The sequence below is a fragment of the Dendrobates tinctorius genome, unplaced genomic scaffold (assembly GCF_039654945.1).
Source record: "Dendrobates tinctorius isolate UK_male_01 unplaced genomic scaffold, ASM3965494v1 ptg000111l, whole genome shotgun sequence".
NCBI classification, from domain to species: domain Eukaryota; kingdom Metazoa; phylum Chordata; class Amphibia; order Anura; family Dendrobatidae; genus Dendrobates; species Dendrobates tinctorius.
The window spans coordinates 42,556,037-42,583,791 of NW_027361779.1; the positions used below are offsets into that span (position 1 = coordinate 42,556,037).

The 27,755-nt window shown below is 52.1% G+C and overlaps 1 protein-coding gene across 1 annotated transcript in view; it reads right to left on the reverse strand.

The window, feature by feature from the left end:
- LOC141100933 (uncharacterized) overlaps positions 1–27,755 on the reverse strand; it is a 516,918-nt gene that overhangs the window by 20,154 nt on the left and 469,009 nt on the right. Inside the window, exons 98-102 of the mRNA XM_073589707.1 lie at positions 9,349–9,540; positions 7,221–7,316; positions 4,816–4,927; positions 4,240–4,370; positions 4,046–4,154 (exon numbers count right to left, since the gene is read on the reverse strand). Of these exons, the coding sequence (XP_073445808.1) occupies positions 4,046–4,154; positions 4,240–4,370; positions 4,816–4,927; positions 7,221–7,316; positions 9,349–9,540 (640 nt within the window). The remainder of the gene's footprint in view (positions 1–4,045; positions 4,155–4,239; positions 4,371–4,815; positions 4,928–7,220; positions 7,317–9,348; positions 9,541–27,755) is intronic.

Genomic DNA, 27,755 nt, shown 5'->3' on the forward strand with positions numbered 1-27,755 from the left:
CAATCCCGCACCCATACGAATGCATTGTTCCGCTTACTTCCTGCATGTGGCTGTGCACACCATGCGGAAAGTAAGCAGAACAATTGCGGATGGTACCCACGGTCCGGAGGAGAGGAGACTGTCCTCCGGGCTTTGGGTACCATATCCCTGTAAAAAATAGAATTAAAAAATAAAAAATATTGTTATTCTCACCCTCCGACGTCCCGCGAAGCCTTCCCGCCTCTCTCCACGCTCCGGTCCCAGTAGTCCTTTGCGAAAATGCTAGCGATGACGTCCGTTCTCGCGGGATCGCGAAGTCTCGCGGTCATTCGCGCGACGTCATCGCGAATCACCGCGAGACGTCGCGATCCCGCGAGAACTGACGTCATCGCGGGCATTTTCGCAAAGGATTACTGGGAACGGATGCGCGGGACGTCGGAGGGTGAGAATAACACCGTTTTTTATTTTTTTTACATTCTATATTTTACTACTGATGCCGCATAGGCAGCCTCAGTAGTAAAAAGTTGGTCACACTCGTCAAACACTATGTTTGACGAGTGTGACCAACCTGTCAATCAGTTCTCCAAGCGATGCTACAGATCGCTTGGAAAACGCTAGCATTCTGCAAGCTAATTACGCTTGCAAAATGCTAGTTTTTCCGCGGGAAAATCGCAGGAATTTAAAATGCGATTTTCCCGCGGACTGGAATTCCGGAATTCTCGCGGTAATTTCCGCGAGCGTTCCGGTACGTGTGCACTTAGCCTTAATGTTCAAAAACACTACCTAGCTATGGAGGTTAGCACCTTAGATTGCGGGTGCAAGATGTACATCCGAAAAAAGGAGTGCTGCAACCCCTGGCAAAAATTATGCAATCACCGGCCTTGGAAGATGTTCGTTCAGTTGTTTAATTTTGTAGAAAAAAAAGCAGATCACAGACATGGCACAAAACTAAAGTCATTTCAAATGTCAACTTTCTGGCTTTAAGAAACACTAAAAGAAATCAAGAACAAAACATGTGGTAGTCAGTAATGGTTACTTTTTTAGACCAAGCAGAGGAGAAAAATTATGGAATCACTCAATTCTGTGGGAAAAAAATTATGGAATCACCCTGTAAATTTTCATTCCCAAAAAACTAACACCTGCATCAAATTAGATCTGCTTGTTAGTCTGCATCTAAAAAGGAGTGATCACACCTTGGAGAGCTGTTGCATCAAGTGGACTGACATGAATCATGGCTCCAACAGGAGAGTTGTCAATTGAAACAAAGGAGAGGATTATCAAACTCTGCAAAGAGGGTAAATCATCACGCAATGTTGCAAAAGATGTTGTTTGTTCACAGTCAGCTGTGTCTAAAATCTGGGCCAAATACAAACAACATGGTAAGGTTGTTAAAGGCAAACATACTGGCAGACCAAGGAAGACATCAAAGCGTCAAGACCAGAAACTTAAAGCAATATGTCTCCAAAACAGGAAATGCACAACAAAACAAATGAGGAACGAATGGGAGGAAACTGGAGTCAATGTCTGTGACTGAACTGTAAGAAACCGCCTAAAGGAAATGGGATTTACTTACAGAAAAGTTAAGGAAAGCCATCACTAACACCTAAACAGAAAAAAACAAGGTTACAATGGGCTAAGGAAAAGCAATCGTGGACTGTGGATGACTGGATGAAAGTCATATTCAGTGATGAATCGCGAATCTGCATTGGGCAAGGTGATGATGCTGGAACTTTTGTTTGGTGCTGTTCCAATGAGATTTATAAAGATGACTGCCTGAAGAGAACATGCAAATTTCCACAGTCATTGATGATATGGGGCTGCATGTCAGGTAAAAGCACTGGGGAGATGGCTGTCATTACATCTACAGTAAATGCACAAGTTCATGTTGATATTTTGGACACTTTTCTTATCCCATCAATTAAAAGGATGTTTGGGGATGATGAAATCATTTTCCAAGATGATAATGCATCCTGCCTTTGAGCAAAAACTGTGCAAACATTCCTTGAAAAAAGACACACAAGGTCAATGTCATGGCCTGCAAATATTCCAGATCTCAATCCAATTGAAAATCTTTGGTGAAAGTTGAAGAAAATGGTCCATGACAAGGCTCCAACCTGCAAAGCTGATCTGGCAACAGCAATCAGAGAAAGTTGGAGCCAGATTGATGAAGAGTACTGTGTGACACTCATTAAGTCCCTACCTCAGAGACTGCAAGCTGGTATAAAAGCCAGAGGTGGTGCAACAAAATACTAGTGATGTGTTGGAGTGGTTTTTTTTGTTTTTCATGATTCCATTAATTTTTTTCCCACAGAATTGAGTGATTCCATAATTTTTCCTCTATGCTTGGTCTAAAAAGGTAACCATTACTGACTACCACATTTTTTGTTCTTGATTTCTTTTAGTGTTTCTTAGGCTATGTGCACATGTAGTGAAAGGTGCTGCGGATTTTTCCGCATGGATTTGGAAAAATCCGCAGGTCAAAAGACCTGCGGTTTACCTGCAGATTAGCCTGCGGTTTCACACCTCTACAATGGAGAAAGTGTGAAACCGCTGCGGATTCCGCACAAAGAATTGACATGCTGCGGATTTGAACCCGCGGAAAAATCCGCAGCATGTGCACAGCGTTTTTCATTTTACCATTAAAAATAATGGTATTGTACAACGCAGCTAAATCTGCTGCGGACCCGCAGAGCCAAAAACACTGCGGATCCGCAGCAGAATCCGCAACGTGTGCACATAGCCAAAAGCCAGAAAGTTGCCATTTGAAATGACTTTAGTTTTGTGCCATGTCTGTGATCTGCTTTTTTTCTACAGAATTAAACAACTGAATGAACATCCTCCAAATCCGGTGATTCCATAATTTTTGCCAGGGGTTGTATACAATAGGTGTAAAGAAACATAAAAAAATGTATTCATATAATCAAAATGTTAAACACTTTTTTTTTTAAAAGGACAGACAGCCTAGAAAATATCAGAAGCCTGGGGAAAATAAGCAACCACTAATCAGATGATCACAGTGGATAAAAATGGGTAGAATTGTAGACAGATCAGTTTAAAGAACCTCCCTCAGGAAACTGATAAATACCAGCCATTTTTTCCTCCGTATGTCAGGTGGATGGTACATATATTTTGTCAATACAAATAATGCCACTTTTCATGTGTGCAATGCACCACATATGCAACAGGTATATATACGTATTCATTAGTGGTGCTTACCCATATTGTGGTTGGTGTTCCCCAAGGGACTGCTGGTATTTTCTAGGCTGTCTGTCCTTTTTGTAACTTTAAAAAAAGTGTGTAACATTTTGATTTATATGAATACATTTTTGATATTTCTTTATACCTATTGTATATGATAGTAAGACCATATGGGGGAACATTGGTGTATTGTTCAAAAATATCCCCAACCTTTGTTGAGACTCTGCCACTCTCTGTGAGTATATTTCTGTTAGCCCCACTCACCATCGACTAGCCCCTGGGCAAACCCTCACTGGTAACAGACTCTTTAACGCTTAAACAATTCTTTCATATACATCTCTGAAACAAAATGTCTAAATCCACCATACAGCCCACTGAAAAATAACACAAATGTGGTAACCATAACAGCATGTGCAAAGGCTTATCACATGTACACTGACATAAAAAAAGTTTAGGTTATCAATATAAACTGTCCTCATACAGGAGGATGGGACTTATCTCAACCTTCACATTGTCTCACTCCTGACACGTTTCTCCCTTGGATCATCAGGGGATATCCAGTCCTCGGCCTAAATACAGGGGACCGACCGCTGCTGAGCATTCTCTTCTTTATCTCTCTTTTTTTGCACATTTATTTTTTGTTTTTGAATTGCTGACTAATGCCAGCTCTTTGGTTATTTTTTTTAAACTGTCCTAACAAAAGATAAGTTTTAATATAGGGGTTTCATTCTCCTGCCTTTTTGGATTCTACACATAGAAATAAGTTCAAAAAAGTTAAGCAAATAAAATACAGGGAAATTGCTGCAAGAATGGGAACTAATGGTACCCACTGTCTAATTCACTGTAAAATACTCTTGTAGCCATTTACCTTTCTGAGATGTTTGGAAAGGTTTTTCACCATGTCTGCAGAACCCTTCTTTGTAGCCATACATTTGGCAGAGTTTAGAAATAATATAACCTTGTTCTCCAAACTGAACCTGGATAAGAAGTTGTAAACCACTGGCGTTAATATAGGGATGTTTGTTATGCAGGGTGATACTATAGAGTGCATGCTTGTATTACCACTGGAGAGGGGTGCATGTGGAAAGCTTCCGGAGCATCTAATGAATACTGGGGGATGAGTTCCATCGCTTGTGCCAGCGAAGCAGGATTTAAATCCAGATTAAAGAAAGATGATGGAATTCTGAATTTTACTACAAAATAAATATAACCACACATTCGTCACCAAACTATACTTGTCCCTAAAGTCATGCAAATAATATGCTAACACTACATCAAATATTAGCAGAAATATATTATTTTTACAGATTCAATTTCAACTATTAAAATAGCGTAAGACAATGATCATATCTTATATTTCCTGTTTGTTTTTAGTTTCCTTCAGTCCTATTATCTTGCCACATTTTTAATAACAGCTAAAACTCTATATTGTGCAGTGTTCAACACAAGATACGACTGCTAATAAAAACACAAATTTTAATAAAAATCATTAAATTAAAACTGGCACGCTGTGTTATATCTGGGAATGGGAGGGTGCTCATGCTCCATGCCTCAGGACCTGCATAATGCATATTACAGAGCTTCAATTTGGCCCGTAGTGTTCTTTCATAGAAATATTTGTATTAGAAAATAGCATACATTTAGTGAGTTCACTGTCTTTCTTTGTAGTATTTATGCTGATCCAGTAATCTATCATGGAAGTCAAGACTGTCATGTCAAAGTCATCTGAAACATTGCAACCGTAGATTATCTGCAAAAAAAGACCACGACAGTTGACAATTAAGCAGTTACCAATGCCACTTTTCTGTGCTATGTGACCAATAACAGAGCAATATTAACGTCTGTAGCTGCCAATATTTTTCTATATTGTGATTGCTGATTCCTTTCTATTACCACAGTATTTTGTTTTTTTTTTGCAGAAACATTGGTTCATAAGGACCAGACATTAGGTAATTTTATGGACTAAGATTATGTGATATGCTCTTTTCTGACAATTTTAATTTGTGATCAATGGACAACCGGTTTATATTTGTGATGTGTGACCTTATTCCCTCACATCTCCTACAGTCTCTCTCCCCAGTTGTCACTGCCCACCTAACTAAAATATTAAGCATCTCTATTTCTTCTGGAATCTTTCCCTCTTTATTTAAATGAGCCATCGTAGCCCCACTTGTATCCTATCATTTAAAGGGAATCTGTCACCCCTTTTTTGAGATATATAATATCATTCAATTGTGTGTCACATAAGGATTCTCTTAGTACTTTTGCTTCCCCTTGACCCCGCACCTTTCATGCATAAATACCTTTTTTATATCGGTTCAGATGTATGTAAACTGCCGCTGTCCGGTCCGCTGGGCGGGGCTTATTCAACTGCTCCCCCCCTCCCTGTCTTGCTCTACGCATTTCTTCTTGTATAGAGCACGACATGGTGGGGGGAGCAGTTGAATAAGCCCCGCCCATCGGACCGGACCGTGGCAGTTTACATACATCTGAACCGATATAAAAAAGGTATTTATACATGAAAGGTGCGGGGTCAGGGGGAAGCAAAAGTACTAAGAGAATCCTTATGTGACACACAATTGAATGATATCATTATATGAGATCTCAAAAAGGGGTGACAGATTCCCTTTAAAAAAAATCCCAGTACCAAAACTGTTCTGCTAACTACAGACATCTGTCTCTAATCTCCCCTTCATCTCTAAAATCCTAGAATACTTGTTCCACTCCAGTCTAAAGGTACTGTCACACTTAGCAATGCACCAGCGATCCCGACCAGCGATATGACGCGGTAAGGATCGCTGGTGCATCGCTAAGTGGTCGCTAGTGAGCTGCCACACAGGCAGATCTCACCAGCGACATCGCAGCGGTCGGGGGTCGCTACTTACCTGTCAGACGAGGCGATCCTGACGTCCTCCCGCCCGGGTCCACGCGTCGCTCGTCGGCGCCACAGGAAGCTGATGACGAGAAACGGTCCAGGATGTTCTCGCGCGATCAGCGATAACCAGCGGGGAGCCGGTCGGAGGTAAGTATCAGACATAGCGATATCGCTAGCAATATCGCTGCTACGTCACAAAAAACAGTGACGTTACAGCGATATTGCTAGCGATATCGCTTAGGCCTGTTTCACACTTCCGTTTTTTCAAATCCGTCAAAATCCGTTGTTTTCCGTAAAAAAACGGATCCGCCATTTTTTGCAGGATCCGTTTTTTTTTGTCCCATAGACTTCCATTACGGTTACCGCGGATCCGTCAAAAAAACGGATCCGTTTGCATCAGTTTCCGTCAAAAAAACGGAAACGGATCCGTTTGGCGGACACAAAAACGGAAGTGTGAAACAGGCCTTAGTGTGACAGGCCTTTAACCCACTATCTTTCAGATAACTGATCCTTTACAATCTGATTTCTGCTCTTTACATTCTACTGAAACTGCCCTCACTAAAGTCTCTAACAATTTATTAACAGGAAAATCTAAAGGTCACTTCTCCGTGGTGAATTTCCTGGATTTCTCTGCAGCATTTGACACTGTGGACCACCAGTTCCTCTTCACTATGCTCCTCTCTATGGGCCTCAAGGAAACATCTCTCGGTTTTCTACCTCTCTGACCGCTCCTTCACTGTATCTTTTGCTGGCTCATCTTCCCCTATTCTCCTTAATAACTGGGTTCCTCTTCTACTCCCTATATACTGCCCTAATTGGACAAACCATCAACAGATTTGGCTTCCAGTATCATGTGAATGTTGGTGACGCCCAATTATACACATCTTCTGGCATCATCCCCACCTTATTACGAAATACCAGAGATTGTCTGTAAGATCATGTCCTCCCTCTGTCTAAAGTAATATATATGAAGAACTTAATTGATGTGGAAAAAAGATTATTTATTTGCAATCCACAGTGAACATATATGATGCTTCGGTCTCCGTTTAGACCTTCAGATATACAGATTGCCATAGAAGAATATAGAATACAGTGCATCTGGAAAGTGGGAATACCACTAAAGATATGGCACCCATAGAAGTGACATTGAAAAAAAAAATTCACATACTTCTGACAGTAGGTATCTCAGAGCAGTCCAAGATGGAATCTTTCTTGCATTCTCAGAGTCCTCCTTAAATTCACGCTTTAGTATCTCAATGCTTTCCTAAAGATAATACATAAAATGCAATGGAAAGAATGAATTGTTATGAATAATTCAAACATACTTGTCTATAAAAGAAATCCAGTGTGTTTAAAGGGAATCTATGAGCAGGATTACATTCTTAAACTGTTTATATACTATATATACTCGAGTATAAGCCGACCCGAGTATAAGCCGAGGCACCTAATTTTGCCATGGAAAACTGGGTAAGCTTATTGACTCGAGTATAAGTATGTATTGTTCCCTCATCCCTGTCCTGCTATGCATGGCTCCCCCCATCATTTCCTGGTATGTGGCTCCCCCGTCCTGTCCTGGTATGTGGCTCCCCGTTTTGTCCTGCTATGTGTGGTCCTATTGTTGTATGCATGGCTCACCCCCCGTCCCATCGTATGCATGGCTCACCCTCCTCACGCCGTCGCTGCATCTCTGTTGTCCCGGCGCAGCAGCTCTCCTTTGCTGAGCGGTCATGTGGTACCACTCATTAAGGTAATGAATATGTACTCCACGCCTATGGGAGTGGAGATGCATACATATTCATTACCTTAATGAGCGGTACCACGTAACCGCTCAGCACAGGAAGAGCTGCCGGCACCGGAACTGAGTTGCAAGGATGGAGATGCAGCGACGACGCAAGAAGGGTGAGTGTGATGTCTTCTGGAAGCCGGTGGCTGCAGCTGTCACTGTGCCACAGCCGCCGGCTCCTGACGCCGCTCCCCCTCCCCCGCCGGCTTTCTGGACAATGACTCATGTATAAGCCAAAGGGAGCGTTTTCTGCACAAAAAAGTGCTGAAAATCTCGGCTTATACACGAGTATATAAAGTAATTCTTTAAAAGAAAAGTTCAGAAATACATTTACATATTACATAGTTACATAGGTTGAAAAAAGTCAATCAAGTTCAACCTTTCTCCACCAATTGTTCATTTTGTCACTAAATTAACTATAACTCGCAAAGTTATGTGTACTGAGGAAATCCCCCTTCCCTTTTTTAAAAGCTGTAATAGTGTCTGCCATTACTACCTCTTGTGGTAGGACATTTCACAGTTTGACTGCTCTAACTGTAAAGAACCCTTTCCTATTTAGCTCTCTGAATAGCCTTTCTTTCACCCATAATGAGTGCCCCCTCGTCCTTAGTATGTTTCTTGGAAGGAATAAGTCATGTGCCAGTCCTTTCTACTGACCACACATATATTTATACATGTAACTGAGATCTCCTCTGAGGCATCTTTTTTCTAAGCTAAACAAGCCCAACTTTACCAACCTTTCATCATATGAGAGGTTCTACCAGCCCAGTAGAACTACCACCAGTTCCTCATTAGATATAAGAGCGGTCCATTAACAGGATTATATCGGGCCAGAAACCAGCCCACATAGCAGGACAAGTTAAACCAAGAACTCAGACGTGTGGATTCATGGATCAAGATAAAAGAGCAGCCTGAGGTTAAATTAACCCTGGGCTGCACTTTTATTTCAATCCACGAATCCACATGTCCATTTTTCGATTTTACTTTCCATGTTACCGGGGCTGGTTTCTGTCCCAATATAATCCTGTTAATGGACTGAGCTTATATCGAACGAGAAACTGGTGGCAGTTCTACCGGGCAGATAAGGTTCTGTTTCACTGGGGCTAGTGAAATGGGCCTCTCAGCCTGTCATGGTTGTGTGTGAGTGTGGTGCCACATCAGTGACTGTGTGGGCCTCCTCCTCTCACTCCCTGTACCTTCCTGGGCCCGTGTAGACAGACGGTGTCTGTGTAAAACTGTTCCAAGCTGTCCATACGTGCCCTCAGAGGGTGCAGAATGTCACATTGGTACAAGTTTGGAGACCTTACCACGTGATCCCGCTGACGCAATATTAGCGTCATGCAGGGTGGCGAGATGTGGAGCCTTCATATTACTAAATGAGATCAAACATCTTATTTTTAAGTAAACATATAAATGCTTCATTGTTGATTCAAGAACTTATGCATTTCTCAGATATTGCTACTATTTTTTTTGTTTCATAAAATCATTAATTTACAGTTGCTTTTTCACATACCATTAATTCTGCACAGCCAAATGTCATTGCATCTGGACAATTCCAGCCTCCACCATACAATGTTCTGAAGCGTATGGCACCATGCAAGAAACAGAGATTGTGCAGAAGAGGAGGCCACTCTGGGCGGGAACTTGTAGCTAGCACTTCATGGTTAACAAACTTCCAAGAACGAATGATCCCACGCCTTATATTCTGTAACATAAGAATAAATATATCATAGGAAACAAAATGCAAAGCTTATTCTAGAAATTTCTAAGAACAACATAATTTTAAGCTATTGTTCTAGGAATCCTCCACTAATATACGCCCTTCTGCAATTTGGAGAGCATGCCCTACAAAAGACTCATGTGTACTCTCCTGCATCTTCAAAACTCAGAATACTTTAGTAGACCAGTGTGTAAGGCAGAATCGGGATATGGTGGCAAATAAAAGTTGCATTCATGTCTGAGGACAGTATCTTAAAATTTAGTAATAAACCCCCTCAGTATTTCTGTATACATAGAAAAGTAGAAAGTGTATAAAATCTGCAATTTAAATATAGAAAAGTGCACTTTAAATGGCCTCTTAAAATGCATAATTTAAACATTCACATTTTTGTCCAGTATAACATATTCTTAATATAAACCTTAAAATCAAGGTCGTTTTCTCTCCCTAAACCCTCTTAATTATAGTGGTTTGAAAAAACCACTATATTGTAATCCGAACGCTGCTAACTTATTCTTCTTATTATTATTATTCAGTTGATTTCCGCAATTAATGCGGCCCGAACCGCTACACGCACAGACTCCGTTGAGGTGTCGTTTCGAAGCCAGCGTCCATGAGAGGTGTGCTCAGTATTTTTCGTGTCGATCGAATTTGTAGTTTTTGCGCAATTTGCGTTTGAAAATTTTTTTTCCCGTCATTGGAATGCACTGTCTCCAATGCTTCTCAATGTGAAATGGCAAAACGTGCCCTGAGGCGATTGAAATGGCAGTTGAGCTCATTGATATGCGCAGGCAGACCCAGTTACTATGCCAACGCCTACGAACGTCACATGACCTCTCCAAGACAGAGCTTCTGCCACATAATATCAGCTCTTAAAGCAAAACCCACAGCACAAATGCAAATCTAGCTTCATCACATGACACTTGCCCCTGACAGAGAATGTGCGCCAAAGTGGATTTAGAAGCCCAGTGAGCCACCCTGGCTCTTAAAGGGCCGACGCGCCAAAGTGATTCTTAAAGAGCCGGCGCACCAAAATGAGTCTTAAAGGGCCGGCGCGCCAAATCGAAAGCTGAGTGACCCAAGGCTCCAAATCGGAGGCTGATAGACCCTGGCCTACAAAAAGGAGGCTGAGCCACCCTGGCATCCAAATTGGACCAAGAGTGGCCCCGCCCACCAAATCGGACCCAGAGTGGCCCCGCCCACCAAATCAGACCCAGAGTGGCCCCACCCACCAAATTGGACCCTGAGGGGCCCCGGCCACAAAATCGGACCCTGAGGGGCCCCGCCTACAAAATTGAACCCTGAGGGGCCCCAACCACAAAATCAGATCCTGAGGGGCCCCACCCACAAAATCGGATCCTGAGGGGCCCCACCCACAATATCGGACCCTGAGGGGCCCCACCCACAAAATCAGACCCTGAGGGCCCCGGTCACAAAATTGGATCCTGAGGGGCCCCAACCACAAAATCGATCCCTGAGGGGCCCCAACCACAAAATCGGACCCTGAGGGGCCCCACCCACAAAACTGGACCCTGAGGGGCTCCACCCACAAAATAGAACCCTGAGGGGCCCCGGCCAAAAAATTGGACCCTGAGGGGCCCCACCCACAAAATTGGACCCTGAGGGGCCCCGGCCACAAAATCAGACCCTGAGGGACCCCAGCCACAAAATCAGACCCGGAGGGGCCCCAACCACAAAATCGGACCCTGAGGGGCCCCGGCCACAAAATCGGACCCTGAGGGGCCCCGCCTACAAAATTGAACCCTGAGGGGCCCCAACCACAAAATCAGATCCTGAGGGGCCCCACCCACAAAATCGAATCCTGAGGGGCCCCACCCACAATATCGGACCCTGAGGGGCCCCACCCACAAAATCAGACCCTGAGGGCCCCGGTCACAAAATTGGATCCTGAGGGGCCCCAACCACAAAATCGATCCCTGAGGGGCCCCAACCACAAAATCGGACCCTGAGGGGCCCCACCCACAAAACTGGACCCTGAGGGGCCCCACCCACAAAATTGGACCCTGAGGGGCCCCGGCCAAAAAATTGGACCCTGAGGGGCCCCACCCACAAAATCAGACCCTGAGGGCCCCGGTCACAAAATTGGATCCTGAGGGGCCCCAACCACAAAATCGATCCCTGAGGGGCCCCAACCACAAAATCGGACCCTGAGGGGCCCCACCCACAAAACTGGACCCTGAGGGGCCCCACCCACAAAATAGAACCCTGAGGGGCCCCGGCCAAAAAATTGGACCCTGAGGGGCCCCACCCACAAAATTGGACCCTGAGGGGCCCCGGCCACAAAATCAGACCCTGAGGGACCCCAGCCACAAAATCAGACCCTGAGGGGCCCCAACCACAAAATCGGACCCTGAGGGGCCCCGGCCACAAAATCGGACCCTGAGGGGCCCCGCCTACAAAATTGAACCCTGAGGGGCCCCAACCACAAAATCAGATCCTGAGGGGCCCCACCCACAAAATCGAATCCTGAGGGGCCCCACCCACAATATCGGACCCTGAGGGGCCCCACCCACAAAATCAGACCCTGAGGGCCCCGGTCACAAAATTGGATCCTGAGGGGCCCCAACCACAAAATCGATCCCTGAGGGGCCCCAACCACAAAATCGGACCCTGAGGGGCCCCACCCACAAAACTGGACCCTGAGGGGCCCCACCCACAAAATTGGACCCTGAGGGGCCCCGGCCAAAAAATTGGACCCTGAGGGGCCCCACCCACAAAATCAGACCCTGACGGCCCCGGTCACAAAATTGGATCCTGAGGGGCCCCAACCACAAAATCGATCCCTGAGGGGCCCCAACCACAAAATCGGACCCTGAGGGGCCCCACCCACAAAATTGGACCCTGAGGGGCCCCACCCACAAAATTGGACCCTGAGGGGCCCCGGCCAAAAAATTGGACCCTGAGGGGCCCCACCCACAAAATTGGACCCTGAGGGGCCCCGGCCACAAAATCGGACCCTGAGGGGCCCCGGCCACAAAATCGGACCCTGAGGGACCCCGGCCACAAAATCGGACCCTGACGGGCCCCTCCCACAAAATCGGACCCTGAGGGGATCCGGCCACAAAATCGGACCCTCACGGGCCCCGGCCACAAAATCGGACCCTGAGGGGCCCCGCCTACAAAATTGAACCCTGAGGGGCCCCAACCACAAAATCAGATCCTGAGGGGCCCCACCCACAAAATCGGATCCTGAGGGGCCCCACCCACAATATCGGACCCTGAGGGGCCCCACCCACAATATCGGACCCTGAGGGGCCCCACCCACAAAATCAGACCCTGAGGGCCCCGGTCACAAAATTGGATCCTGAGGGGCCCCAACCACAAAATCGATCCCTGAGGGGCCCCAACCACAAAATCGGACCCTGAGGGGCCCCACTGACAAAATTGGACCCTGAGGGGCCCCGGCCAAAAAATTGGACCCTGAGGGGCCCCACCCACAAAATTGGACCCTGAGGGGCCCCGGCCACAAAATCGGACCCTGAGGGACCCCGGCCACAAAATCGGACCCTGAGGGGCCCCACCCACAAAATCGGACCCTGAGGGGATCCGGCCACAAAATCAGACCCTGAGGGGCCCCGGCCACAACATCGGACCCTGAGGGGCCCCACTCACAAAATAGGACCCTGAGGGGCCCCAACCACAAAATCGGACCCTGAGGGGCCCCGGCCAAAAAATTGGACCCTGAGGAGCCCCACCCACAAAATCGGACCCTGAGGGGATCCGGCCACAAAATCAGACCCTGAGGGGCCCCGGCCACAACATCGGACCCTGAGGGGCCCCACTCACAAAATCGGACCCTGAGGGGCCCCAACCACAAAATCGGACCCTGAGGGGCCCCGGCCACAAAATCGGACCCTGAGGGCCCCGGCCACAAAATCGGACCCTCACGGGCCCCGGCCACAAAATCGGACCCTGAGGGGCCCCGGCCACAAAATCGGACCTTGATGGGGCCCCGCCTACAAAATTGAACCCTGAGGGGCCCCAACCACAAAATCGGATCCTGAGGTGCCCCACCCACAAAATCGGATCCTGAGGGGCCCCACCCACAATATCGGACCCTGAGGGGCCCCACCCACAAAATCAGACCCTGAGGGCCCCGGTCACAAAATTGGATCCTGAGGGGCCCCAACCACAAAATCGATCCCTGAGGGGCTCCAACCACAAAATCGGACCCTGAGGGGCCCCACCGACAAAATTGGACCCTGAGGGGCCCCACCCACAAAATTGGACCCTGAGGGGCCCCACCCACAAAATTGGACCCTGAGGGGCCCCGGCCAAAAAATTGGACCCTGAGGGGCCCCACCCACAAAATTGGACCCTGAGGGGCCCCGGCCACAAAATCGGACCCTGAGGGACCCCGGCAACAAAATCAGACCTTGAGGGGCCCCACCCACAAAATCGGACCCTGAGAGGATCCGGCCACAAAATCAGACCCTGAGGGGCCCCGGCCACAACATCGGACCGTGAGGGGCCCCACTCACAAAATCGGACCCTGAGGGGCCCCAACCACAAAATCGGACCCTGAGGGGCCCCGGCCAAAAAATTGGACCCTGAGGGGCCCCACCCACAAAATTGGACCCTGAGGGGCCCCGGCCACAAAATCGGACCCTGAGGGACCCCGGCCACAAAATCGGATCCTGAGGGGCCCCAACCACAAAATCGGACCCCGAGAGGCTCCGGACACAAAATCGGACCCTGAGGGGCCCCAACCACAAAATCGGACCCTGAGAGGCACCGGCCACAAAATCGGACCCTGAGGGGCCCCGGACGCAAAAAGGGACCCTGAGGGGCCCAACCCACAAAATCGGACCCTGAGGGGCCCAACCCACCTAATCGGACCCTGAGGGGCCCCGCCCACCAAATCGGACCCTGAGGGGCCCCGCCCACCAATTCAGACCCGGAGGGGCCCCGCCCACTAAATCAGATTCTGAAAGGCCCCAACCACAAAATCGGACCCTGAGGGGCCCCACCCACAAAATCGGACCCTGAGGGGCCCCGCTGACCAAATTGAACTCTGAGGGGCCCCACTCACCAAATCGGACCCTGAGTGGCCCCGCCCACCAAATTGGACCGAGTGGCCCCGTCCACCAAATCGGACCCTAAGGTGCCCCACCCACAAAATCGGACCCTGAGGTGCCCCGGCCACAAAATCGGACCCAGAGGGGCCCCACCCACAAAATCGGGCCCTGAGGGGTCCCACCCACAAAATCGGACCCTGAGGCCAAAGTGGCCCCTGAGTGGCACCCACAGTTAAAACGGATCCTGAGTTGAAAGTCTTGCAGGGGCAGCAGCCAAGTCTCTCTTAAAGGGGCAGCCCAGGCACCATTTCAAACCACTATCTGTACTTCCTTCAGGAAATACACATCTAGTTATAGTGGTTTGAAAAAACCACTATATTGTAATCCGAACGCTGCTAACTTATTCTTCTTCTTATTATTATTATTAAGTTGATTTCCGCAATTAATGCGGCCCGAACCGCTACACGCACAGACTCCATTGAGGTGTCGTTTCGAAGCCAGCGTCCATGAGAGGTGTGCTAAGTATTTTTCGTGTCGATCGGATTTGTAGTTTTTGCGCAATTTGCGTTTGAAAATTTTTTTTCCCGTCATTGGAATGCACTGTCTCCAATGCTTTTCAATAGGAAATGGCAAAACGTGCCCTGAGGCGATTGAAATGACAGTTGAGCTCATTGATATGCGCAGGCAGACCCAGTTACTATGCCAACGCCTACGAACTTCACTTGAACCCCAGCACAGAGCCTCTGCCACATAATATCAGCTCTTAAAGCGAAACCCACAGCACAAATGCAAATCAAGCTTCATCACATGACACATGCCCCTAAGAGAGAATGTGTGCGCCAAAGTGGATTTAAAAGAAGCCCAGTGAGCCAAACTAGCTCTTAAAGGGCCAATGCGCCAAAGTGATTGTTAAAGGGCCAGCACACCCAAATGAGTCTTAAAGGGCCGACACACCAAATCGGAGACTGAGCCACCCCGGCCTCCAAATCGGAGGCTGAGCCACCCCGGCCTCCAAATCGGAGGCTGAGCCACCCCGGCCTCCAAATCGGAGGCTGAGCCACCCCGGCCTCCAAATCGGAGGCTGAGCCACCCCGGCCTCCAAATCGGAGGCTGATCGACCCCGGCCTCCAAATCGGAGGCTGAGCCACCCCGGCCTCCAAATCGGAGGCTGATCGACCCCGGCCTCCAAATCGGAGGCTGATCGACCCCGGCCTCCAAATAGAAGGCTGATCGACCCCGGCCTCCAAATAGGAGGCTGAGCCACCCTGGCCACCAAATCGGAGGCTGATCGACCCCGGCCTCCAAATCGGAGGCTGATCCACCCCGGCCTCCAAATCGGAGGCTGAGCCACCCCGGCCTCCAAATCGGAGACTGAGCCACCCCGGCCTCCAAATCGGAGGCTGAGCCACCCCGGCCTCCAAATCGGAGGCTCATCGACCCCGGCCTCCAAATCAGAAGTTCAACGACCCCGGCCTCCAAATCAGAGGCTCTTTGACCTCGGCCTCCAAATCGGAAGCTCAACGACCCCGGCCTCCAAATTGGAGGCTGAGCGACCCCAGCCTCCAAATCTTACCCAGAGTGGCCCCGCCCACCAAATCGGACCCTGTGGGGCCCCGCCCACCAAATCGGACCCTGAGAGGCCCCGCCCACAAAATCGGACCCAGAGTGGTCCCGGCCACCAAATTGGACCCAGAGTGGTCCCGCCCACCAAATTGGACCCAGAGGGGCTCCGCCCACAAAATCAGACCCAGAGGGGTCCCTGCCACAAAATCAGACCCTGAGGGGCCGCGGCCACAAAATCGGACCCTGATGGGCCGCAGTCACAAAATCGGACCCTGAGAGGCCCTGCCCACCAAATTGGACCCAGAGTGGTCCCGCCCACCAAATTGGACCCAGAGGGGCCCCTGCCACAAAATCGGACCCAGAGGGGCCCCTGCCACAAAATCGGACCCAGAGGGGCCCCGGCCACAAAATCGGACCCAGAGGGGCCCCACCCACAAAATCGGACCCTGAGGGGGCCCCGCCCACCAAATTAGACCCTGAGGGGCCCCACCCTCAAAAGCGGTTCCTGAGGGGCCCCACCCACAAAATCGGACCCTGAGAGACCCCAGCCACAAAATCGAACCCAGAGGGGCCCCAGTCACAAAATCAGACCCTAAGGGGCCCCGGTCACAAAATCGGACCCTGAGGGACCCCAGCCACAAAATCGGACCCTGAGGGGCCCCACCCACAAAATCGGACCCTGAGGGGACCCACCCACAAATCCAGACCCTGAGGGGCCCCGGCCACAAAATCAGACCCTGAGGGGCCCCAGCCACAAAATCGGACACTGAGGGGCCCCACCCACAAATCCAGACCCTGAGGGGCCCCGGCCACAAAATCGGACCCCGAGAGACCCCGGCCACAAAATCGGACCCTGAGGGACCCCAAACACAAAATCAGACCCTGAGGGGCCCCGGTCACAAAATCGGACTCTGAGGGGCCCCACCCACAAAATCAGACCCTGAGGGGCCCCAGCCACAAAATCGGACCCTGAGGAGCCCCACTCACAAAATCGGACCCTGAGGGGCCCCACCCACAAAATCAGACCCTGAGGGGCCCTACCCACCAAATTAGACCCTGAGGGGCCCCACCCTCAAAATCGGTCCCTGAGGGGCCCCACCCTCAAAATTGGTCCCTGAGGGGCCCCGGCCACAAAATCGGACCCTGAGGGGCTCCGGCCACAAAATCGGACCCTGAGGGGCTCCGGCCACAAAATCGGACCCTGAGGGGCCCCACCCACCAAATCGGACCCTGAGGGGCCCCACCCGCAAAATCGGACCCTGAGGGGCCCCTCCCGCAAAATCAGACCCTGAGGGGCCCCGGCCGCAAAATCGGACCCTGAGGGGCCCCGGCCGCAAATTCAGACCCTGAGGGGCCCCTGCCGCAAAATCGGACCCTGAGGGGCCCCGGCCACAAAATCGGACCATAAGGGGCCCCACCCACAAAATCGGACCCTGAGGCATCCCGGCTACCAATACAAGCCCTGAGGAGCCCAGGCCACCGAATCGGATCCTGAGGGGCCCCACCCACCAAATCAGACCCTGAGGCCAAAGTGGCCCCTGAGAGGCACCCACACTTAAAACGGATCCTGAGTTGAAAGTCTTACAGGGGCAGCAGGCAAGTCTCTCTTAAAGGGGCAGCCCGGGCACCATTTCAAACCACTATCCGTACTTCCTTCAGGAAATACACATCTAGTTATTATTATTAAGTTGATTTCCGCAATTAATACAGCCCGAACCGCTACACGCACTGACTCCATTGAGGTGTCGTTTCGAAGCCAGCATCCATAAGAGGTGTGCTAAGTATTTTTCGTGTCGATCGGATTTGTAGTTTTTGCGCAATTTGCGTTAGAAAATTTTTTTTCCCGTCATTGGAATGAATTGTCTCAATGCATTTGAATGGGGAAATGGCAAAACATGCCCTGAGGCGATTGAAATGGCAGTTGAGCTCATTGATATGCGCAGGCAGAACCCAGTTACTATGCCAACGCCTACGAACGTCACATGACATCTCCAGAACAGAGCTTCTGCCACATAATATCAGCTCTTAAAGCGAAACCCACAGCACAAATGCAAATCTAGCTTCATCACATGACACATGCCCCTGAGAGAGAATGTGCGCCAAAGTGTATTTAGAAGCCCAGTGAGCCAAACTGGCTCTTAAAGGGCCGCCGCACCGAAATGAGTCTTAAAGGGCCGACGCGCCAAATCGAAAGCTGAGTGACCCCAGGCTCCAAATCGGAGGCTGAGCCACCCCGGCCTTAAAATCGGAGGCTGACCCACCCTGGCCTCCAAATCGGACCCAGAGTGGCCCTGCCCACCAAAAACGGACCCAGAGTGGCACAGCCCACCAAATCGGACACTGATGGCCCCCGCCCACCAAATCAGACCCAGAGGGGCCCTGCCCACCAAATCGGACCCTGATGGGCTCTGGCCACCAAATCGGACCCAGAGTGACCCCGCCCACCAAATCGGACCATGAAGGGACCCACCCACCAAATCGGACCCTGAGGGGCACTGCCCACTAAATTGGACCGAGAGAGGCCCCGCCCACCAAATCGGACCCTGAGGAGCCCCACCCACCAAATCAGACCCCGAGGGGCCCTGCCCACCAAATCAGACCCTGAGGGGGCCCGCCCACCAAATCGGACCCAGAGTGGCCCCGCCCACCAAAATGGACCCAGGGGGCTCCACCCACAAAATCAGACCCTAAGGGGCCCCACTCACAAAATCGGACCCTGAGTAGACCCGGCCACAAAATCAGACCCTGAGGGGCCCCAACCACAAAATCGGACCCTGAGGGGCCCCGGCCACAAAATCGGACCCTGAGGGGCCCCACCCACAAAATCGGACCCTGAGGGGCCCCGGCCACAAAATCGGAACCTGAATTGCCCCGGCCCAAAAATCGGACCCTGAGCGGCCCATCCACAAAATCGTACCCTGCGGGGCCCCAGCCACAAAATTGGACCCTGAGGGGCCCCGGCCACGAAATCAGACCCTGAGGGGCCCCGGCCACAAAATCGGACCCTGTGGGCCCCCAACCACAAAACCGGACCCTGAGGGGCCCCAACCACAAAATCGGACCCTGAGGGGCCCCAACCACAAAATCGGAACCTGAGAGACCCCGGCCACAAAACCGAACCCAGAGGGGCCCCACCCACAAAATTGGACCCTGAGGGGCCCCGCCCATCAAATCGGACCCTCAGGGGCCCCGCCCACAAAATCGGACCCTGAGGGGCCCCTCCCTCAAAATCGGACCCAGAGAGGCCCCGCCCACCAAATCGGACCCTGAGGGGCCACGCCAACCAAATCGGACTCTGAGGGGCCCCACCCACAAAATCGGACCCTGAGGGCCCCCAACCACAAAATCGGACCCTGAGGGGCCCCAACCACAAAATCAGACCCAGAGGGGCCCCGGCCACAAAATCGGACCCTGAGAGACCCCGGCCACAAAATCGAACCCAGAGGGGCCCCACCCACAAAATCGGACCCTGAGGGGCCCCGGCCACAAAATCAGACCCTGAGGGGCCCCAACCACAAAATCGGACCCTGAGGGGCCCCAGCCACAAAATCGGACCCTGAGGGGCCCCACCCTCAAAATCGGATCCGGAGGGGCCCAACCAACAAAATCGGACCCTGAGGGGTCACAGCCACAAAATCAGACCCTGAGGGGCCCCACCCACAAAATCAGACCCTGAGGGACCCGACCACAAAATCAAAACCTGAGGGGCCCCGGCCACAAAATCGGACCCTGAGCGGCCCAACCACAAAATCGGACCCTGAGGGGCCCCGGCCACAAAATCGGACCCTGAGGGGCCCCAGCCACAAAATCGGACCCTGAGAGGCCCCAACCACAAAATCGGACCCTGAGGGGCCCTGGCCACAAAATCGGACCCTGAGGGGCCCCAGCCACAAAATCAAACCCTGAGGGGGCCCACCCACAAAATCGGACCCTGAGGGGCCCCACCCACAAAATCGGACCCTGAGGTGCCCAACCATAAAATCGCACCCTGAGGGGTCCAACCCACAAAATCGGACCCTAAGGGGTCCCACCCACAAAATCGGACCCTGAGGGGCCCCGGCCACAAAATTGGACCCTGAGGAGCCCCACCAGCAAAATCGGACCCTGAGAGGCTCCGGCCCCAAAATCGGACCCCGAGGAGCCCCACCCACAAAATCGGACCCTGATGGGCCCACCCACAAAATCGGAGCCCTGAGGGGCCCCAACCACAAAATCGGAACCCTGAGGGGCCCCACCCACAAAATCAGACCCTGAGGGATCCCGGCCATCAATTCAAGCCTTGAGGAGCTCAGGCCACCGAATCGGATCCTGAGGGGCCCCGGCCACCAAATCGGACCCTGAGTGGCCCCGGCCACAAAATTGGACCCTGAGTGGCCCCGGCCACAAAATCGGACCCTGAGGGGCCCCACCCACAAAATCGGACCCTGAGGGGCCCCACCCACAAAATCAGGCCCTGAGGGGCCCCACCCACAAAATCAGACCCTGAGGCCAAAGTGGCCCCTGAGAGGCACCCACAGTTAAATCGTATCCTGACTTGAAAGTCTTGCAGGGGCAGCAGGCAAGTCTCTCTTAAAGGGGCAGCCCGGGCACCATTTCAAACCACTATCTGTACTTCCCTCAGGAAATACACATCTAGTTATAGTGGTTTGAAAAAACCACTATATTGTAATCCGAACGCTGCTAACTTATTCTTCTTATTATTATTAAGTTGATTTCCGCAATTAATGCGGCCCGAACCGCTACACGCACAGACTCCGTTGAGGTGTCGTTTCGAAGCCAGCGTCCATGAGAGGTGTGCTAAGTATTTTTCGTGTCGATCGGATTTGTAGTTTTTGCGCAATTTGCGTTTGAAAATTTTTTTTCCCGTCATTGGAATGCACTGTCTCCAATGCTTTTCAATAGGAAATGGCAAAACGTGCCCTGAGGCGATTGAAATGACAGTTGAGCTCATTGATATGCGCAGGCAGACCCAGTTACTATGCCAACGCCTACGAACTTCACTTGAACCCCAGCACAGTGCTTCTGCCACATAATATCAGCTCTTAAAGCGAAACCCACAGCACAAATGCAAATCTAGCTTCATCACATGACACATGCCCCTGAGAGAGAATGTGTGCGCCAAAGTGGATTTAAAAGAAGCCCAGTGAGCCAAACTAGCTCTTAAAGGGCCAACGCGCCAAAGTGATTGTTAAAGGGCCAGCGCACTCAAATGAGTCTTAAAGGGCCGACACACCAAATCGGAGACTGAGCTACCCCGGCCTCCAAATCGGAGGCTGAGCCACCCCGGCCTCCAAATCGGAGGCTGAGCCACCCCGGCCTCCAAATCGGACGCTGATCCACCCCGGCCTCCAAATCGGAGGCTGATCCACCCCGGCCTCCAAATCGGAGGCTGATTGACCCAGGCCTCCAAATCGGAGGCTGAGCCACCCCGGCCTCCAAATCGGAGGCTGAGCCACCCCGGCCTCCAAATCGGAGGCTGAGCCACCCCGGCCTCCAAATCGGAGGCTGAGCCACCCCGGCCTCCAAATCGGAGGCTGAGCGACCCCGGCCTCCAAATAGGAGGCTGAGCCACCCCGGCCTCCAAATAGGAGGCTGAGCCACCCCGGCCTCCAAATCGGAGGCTGAGCCACCCCGGCCTCCAAATCGGAGGCTGAGCCACCCCGGCCTCCAAATCGGAGGCTCATCGACCCCGGCCTCCAAATCGGAAGCTCATCGACCCCGGCCTCCAAATCGGAGGCTCTTTGACCTCGGCCTCCAAATCGGAAGCTCAACGACCCCGGCCTTCAAATTGGAGGCTGAGCGACCCCAGCCTCCAAATCTTACCCAGAGTGGCCCCACCCACCAAATCAGACCCAGAGAGGCCACACCCACAAAATATGAGCCTGAGAGATCGCGGCCAACAATTCAAGCCCTGAGGGGCCCCACCCTCAAAATCGGACCCTGAGGGGCCCAATCAACAAAATCGGACCCAGAGTGGCCCCTCCCACCAAATCGGACCCAGAGTGGCCCCGCCCACCAAATCGGACCCTGAATGGCCCCGCCCACCAAATCAGACCCAGAGAGGCCCCATCCACCAAATTGGACCACGAGGGGCCACGCCCACCAAATCGGACCGTGAGGGGCCCGCCCACCAAATCGAATCCAGAGTGGCCCCGCCCACCAAATCGGACCTCGAGGGGCCCCAACCACCAAATCAGACCCAGAAGGGGCCCACCCACAAAATCGGACCCTGAGGGGCCACGTCCACAAAATCGGACCCTGAGAGATCCCGCCCACCAAATCAGACCCTGAATGGCCCCGCTCACCAAATCGGACCCTGAGGGGCCCCGCTCACCAAATCGGACCCTGAGGGGCCCCGCTCACTAAATCGGACCCTGAGGAGATTCGGCCACAAAATCAGACCCTGAGGGGCCCCGGCCACAAAATCGGACCCTGAGGGGCCCCACTCACAAGATCGGACCCTGAGGGGCCTCACCCACAAAATCGGACCCTGAGGGGCCACACCCACAAAATCGGACCCTGAGGCGCCACACCCACAAAATCGGACCCTGAGGGGCCACACCCACAAAATCAGAGCCTGAGGGATCCCCACCAAAATTCAAGCCCTGAGGAGCCCAGGCCAAGGAATCAGATCCGGAGGGGCCCCACCCACCAAATCAGACCCTGAGGCCAAAGTGGCCCCTGAGAGGCACTCACAGTTAAAAAGGATCCTGAGTTGAAAGTCTTGCAGGGGCAGCAGGCAAGTCTCTCTTAAAGGGGCAGCCCAGGCACCATTTCAATTCATTATTCAGTTATAGTGGTTTGAAAAAACCACTATATTGTAATCCGAACGCTGCTAACTTATTCTTCTTCTTATTATTAAGTTGATTTCCGCAATTAATGTGGCCCGAACCGCTACACGCACAGACTCCGTTGAGGTGTCGTTTCGAAGCCAGCGTCCATGAGAGGTGTGCTAAGTATTTTTCGTGTCGATCGGATTTGTAGTTTTTGCGCAATTTGCGTTCGAAAATTTTTTTTCCCGTCATTGGAATGCACTGTCTCAATGCATTTGAATGGGAAATGGCAAAACGTGCCCTGAGGCGATTGAAATGGCAGTTGAGCTCATTGATATGCGCAGGCAGACCCAGTTACTATGCCAACGCCTACGAACGTCACATGACCTCTCCAAGACAGAGCTTCTGACACATAATATCAGCTCTTAAAGCAAAACCCACACCACAAATGCAAATCTAGCTTCATCACATGACACTTGCCCCTGAGAGAGAATGTGTGCCAAAGTGGATTTAGAAGCCCAGTGAGCCACCCTGGCTCTTAAAGAGCCGACGCGCCAAAGTGATTCTTAAAGAGCCGGCGCACCAAAATGAGTCTTAAAGGGCCGGCGCGCCAAATCGAAAGCTGAGTGACCCAAGGCTCCAAATCGGAGGCTGATAGACCCTGGCCTACAAAAAGGAGGCTGAGCCACCCTGGCATCCAAATTGGACCCAGAGTGGCCCCTCCCACCAAATCGGACCCAGAGTGGCCCCGCCCACCAAATCAGACCCAGAGTGGCCCCACCCACCAAATTGGACCCTGAGGGGCCCCACCCACAAAATCGGACCCTGAGGGGCCCCGGCCACAAAATCGGACCCTGAGGGGCCCTGCCTACAAAATTGAACCCTGAGGGGCCCCAACCACAAAATCAGATCCTGAGGGGCCCCACCCACAAAATTGGATCCTGAGGGGCCCCACCCACAAAATCAGACCCTGAGGGCCCGGTCACAAAATTGGATCCTGAGGGGCCCCAACCACAAAATCGATCCATGAGGGGCCCCAACCACAAAATCGGACCCTGAGGGGCCCCACCCACAAAATTGGACCCTGAGGGGCCCCACCCTCAAAATTGGACCCTGAGGGGCCCCGGCCAAAAAATTGGACCCTGAGGGTCCCCACCCACAAAATTGGACCCTGAGGGGCCCCGGCCACAAAATCAGACCCTGAGGGACCCCGGCCACAAAATCGGACCCTGAGGGACCCCACCCACAAAATCGAACCCTGAGGGGATCCGGCCACAAAATCAGACCCTGAGGGGCCCCGGCCACAACATCGGACCCTAAGAGGCCCCACTCACAAAATCGGACCCTGAGGGGCCCCAACCACAATATCAGACCCTGAGGGGCCCCAACCACAAAATTGGACCCTGAGGGGTCCCGGCCACAAAATCGGACCCTGAGGGGCCCCGCCTACAAAATTGAACCCTGAGGGGACCCAACCACAAAATCAGATCCTGAGGGGCCCCACCCACAAAATCGGATCCTGAGGGGCCCCACCCACAATATCGGACCCTGAGGTTCCTCACCCACAAAATCAGACCCTGAGGGCCCCGGTCACAAAATTGGATCCTGAGGGGCTCCAACCACAAAATCGATCCCTGAGGGGCCCCAGCCACAAAATCGGACCCTGAGGGGCCCCACCCACAAAATCGGACCCTGAGAGGCCCCACCCGCAAAATCAGACCCTGAGGGGCCCCGGCCATAAAATCAGACCCTGAGGGGCCCCGGCCATAAAATCGGACCCTGAGGGGCCCCGGACACAAAATCATACCCTGAGGGGCCCCACCCACAAAATCGGACCCTGAGGGGCCCCTCCCACAAAATCGGACCCTGAGGGGATCCGGCCACAAAATCAGACCCTGAGGGGCCCCGGCCACAACATCGGACCCTGAGGGGCCCCACTCACAAAATCGGACCCTGAGGGGCCCCAACCACAAAATCGTACCCTGAGGGGCCCCACCCACAAAATCGTACCCTGAGGGGCCCCACTCATAAAATCGGACCCTGAGGGGACCCACCCACAAAATCGGACCCTGAGGGGCCACACCCACAAAATCGGACCCTGAGAGGCCACACCCACAAATTCAGACCCTGAGGGGCCCCACCCACAAAATTGGACCCTGAGGAATCCCGGCCACTAATTCAAATCTTGAGGAGCCCAGGCCACCGAATCGGATCCTGAGGGGCCCCACCCACCAAATCAGACCCTGAGGCCAAAGTGGCCCCTGAGAGGCACCCACATTTAAAACGGATCCTGAGTTGAAAGTCTTGCAGGGGCAGCAGCCAAGTCTCTCTTAAAGGGGCAGCCCAGGCACTATTTCAAACCACTATCTGTACTTCCTTCAGGAAATACACATCTAGTTCTTCTTCTTATTATTATTAAGTTGATTTCCGCAATTAATACAGCCCGAACCGCTACACGCACAGACTCCGTTGAGGTGTCGTTTCGAAGCCAGCGCCCATGAGAGGTGTGCTAAGTATTTTTCGTGTCGATCAGATTTGTAGTTTTTGCGCAATTTGCATTCGAAAATTTTTTTTCCCGTCATTGGAATGCACTGTCTCCAATGCATTTGAATGGGAAATGGCAAAACGTGCCCTGAGGCGATTGAAATGGCAGTTGAGCTCATTGATATGCGCAGGCAGAACCAGTTACTATGCCAACGCCTACGAACGTCACATGACATCTCCAGAACAGGGCTTCTGCCACATAATATCAGCTCTTAAAGCGAAACCCACAGCACAAATGCAAATCTAGCTTCATCACATGACACATGCCCCTGAGATAGAATGTGCGCCAAAGTGTATTTAGAAGCCCAGTGAGCCAAACTGGCTCTTAAAGGGCCGAAGTGCAAAAGTGACTGTTAAAGGGCCGGCGCACCGAAATGAGTCTTAAAGGGACAACACGCCAAATCGAAAGCTGAGTGACCACAGGCTCCAAATGGGAGGCTGATCGACCCCCGGCCTCCAAATCGGAGGCTGAGCCACCCCGGCCTCTAAATTGGAGGTTGAGCCACCCCGGACTCCAAATCGGAGGCTGAGCCACCCCGGCCTCCAGATCGAAGGCTGAGCCACCCCGGCCTCCAAATTGGAGGCTGAGCCACCCCGGCCTCCAAATCGGAGGGTGATTGACCCCGGCCTTCAAATCGGAGGCTGATTGACCCCGGCCTCCAAATCGGAGGCTGAGCCACCCCGGCCTCCAAATCGGAGGCTGAGCCACCCCGGCCTCCAAATCGGAGGCTGAGCCACCCCGGCCTCCAAATTGGAGGCTGATCGACCCCGGCCTCCTAATCGGAGGCTGAGCCACCCCGGCCTCCAAATCGGAGGCTGAGCCACCCCGGCCTCCAAATCGGAGGCTGAGCCACCCCGGCCTCATAATCGGAGGCTGAGCCACCCCGGCCTCCAAATCGGAGGCTGAGCCACCCCGGCCTCCAAATCGGAGGCTGAGCCACCCCGGCCTCCAAATCGGAGGCTGAGCCACCCCGGCCTCCAAATCGGAGGCTGAGCCACCCGGCCTCCAAATCGGAGGCTGAGCCACCCCGGCCTCCAAATCGGAGGCTGAGCCACCCCGGCCTCCAAATCGGAGGCTGAGCCACCCCGGCCTCCAAATCGGACCCAGAGAGGCCCTGCCCACCAAACCGGACCCTGAGGGGCCCCGCCCACCAAATCGGACCCTGTGGGGCCCCGCCCACTAAATCGGACCCTAAGGGGCCCAACCCACCAAATCTGACCCTGAGGGGCCCCAACCACAAAATCGGACCCTGATTGGTCCCAACCACAAAATCAGACCCTGAGGGGCCCCGGCCACAAAATCGGACCCTGAGGGGCCCCGGCCACAAAATCGGACCCTGAGGGGCCCTGGCCACAAAATCGGACCCTGAGGGGCCCAACCCACATAATCGGACCCTGAGGGGCCACGGCCAGAAAATCGGACCCTGAGGGGATCCGGCCACAAAATCAGACCCTGAGGGGCCCCGGCCACAAAATCGGACCCTGAGGGGCCCCACTCACAAAATCGGAACCTGAGGGGCCCCACCCACAAAATCGGACCCTGAGGGGCCACACCCACAAAATCGGAGCCTGAGAGATCCCCGCCAACAATTCAAACCCTGAGGAGCCCAGGCCAAGGAATCGGATCCTGAGGGGCCCCACCCACCAAATCAGACCCTGAGGCCAAAGTGGCCTCTGAGAGGCACTCACAGTTAAAACGGATCCTGAGTTGAAAGTCTTGCAGGGGCAGCAGGCAAGTCTCTCTTAAAGGGGCAGCCCGGGCACCATTTCAAACCACTATCTGTACTTCCTTCAGGAAATACACATCTAGTTCTTCTTCTTATTATAGTGGTTTGAAAAAACCACTATATTGTAATCCGAACGCTGCTAACTTATTCTTCTTCTTCTTATTATTATTATTAAGTTAATTTCCGCAATTAATGCGGCCCGAACCGCTACACGCACAGACTCCGTTGAGGTGTCGTTTCGAAGCCAGCGTCCATGAGAGGTGTGCTAATTATTTTTCGTGTCGATCGGATTTGTAGTTTTTGCGCAATTTGCGTTTGAACATTTTTTTTCCCGTCATTGGAATGCACTGTCTCCAATGCTTTTCAATAGGAAATGGCAAAACGTGCCCTGAGGCGATTGAAATGACAGTTGAGCTCATTGATATGCGCAGGCAGAACCAGTTACTATGCCAACGCCTACGAACTTCACTTGAACCCCAGCACAGAGCCTCTGCCACATAATATCAGCTCTTAAAGCGAAACCCACAGCACAAATGCAAATCTAGCTTCATCACATG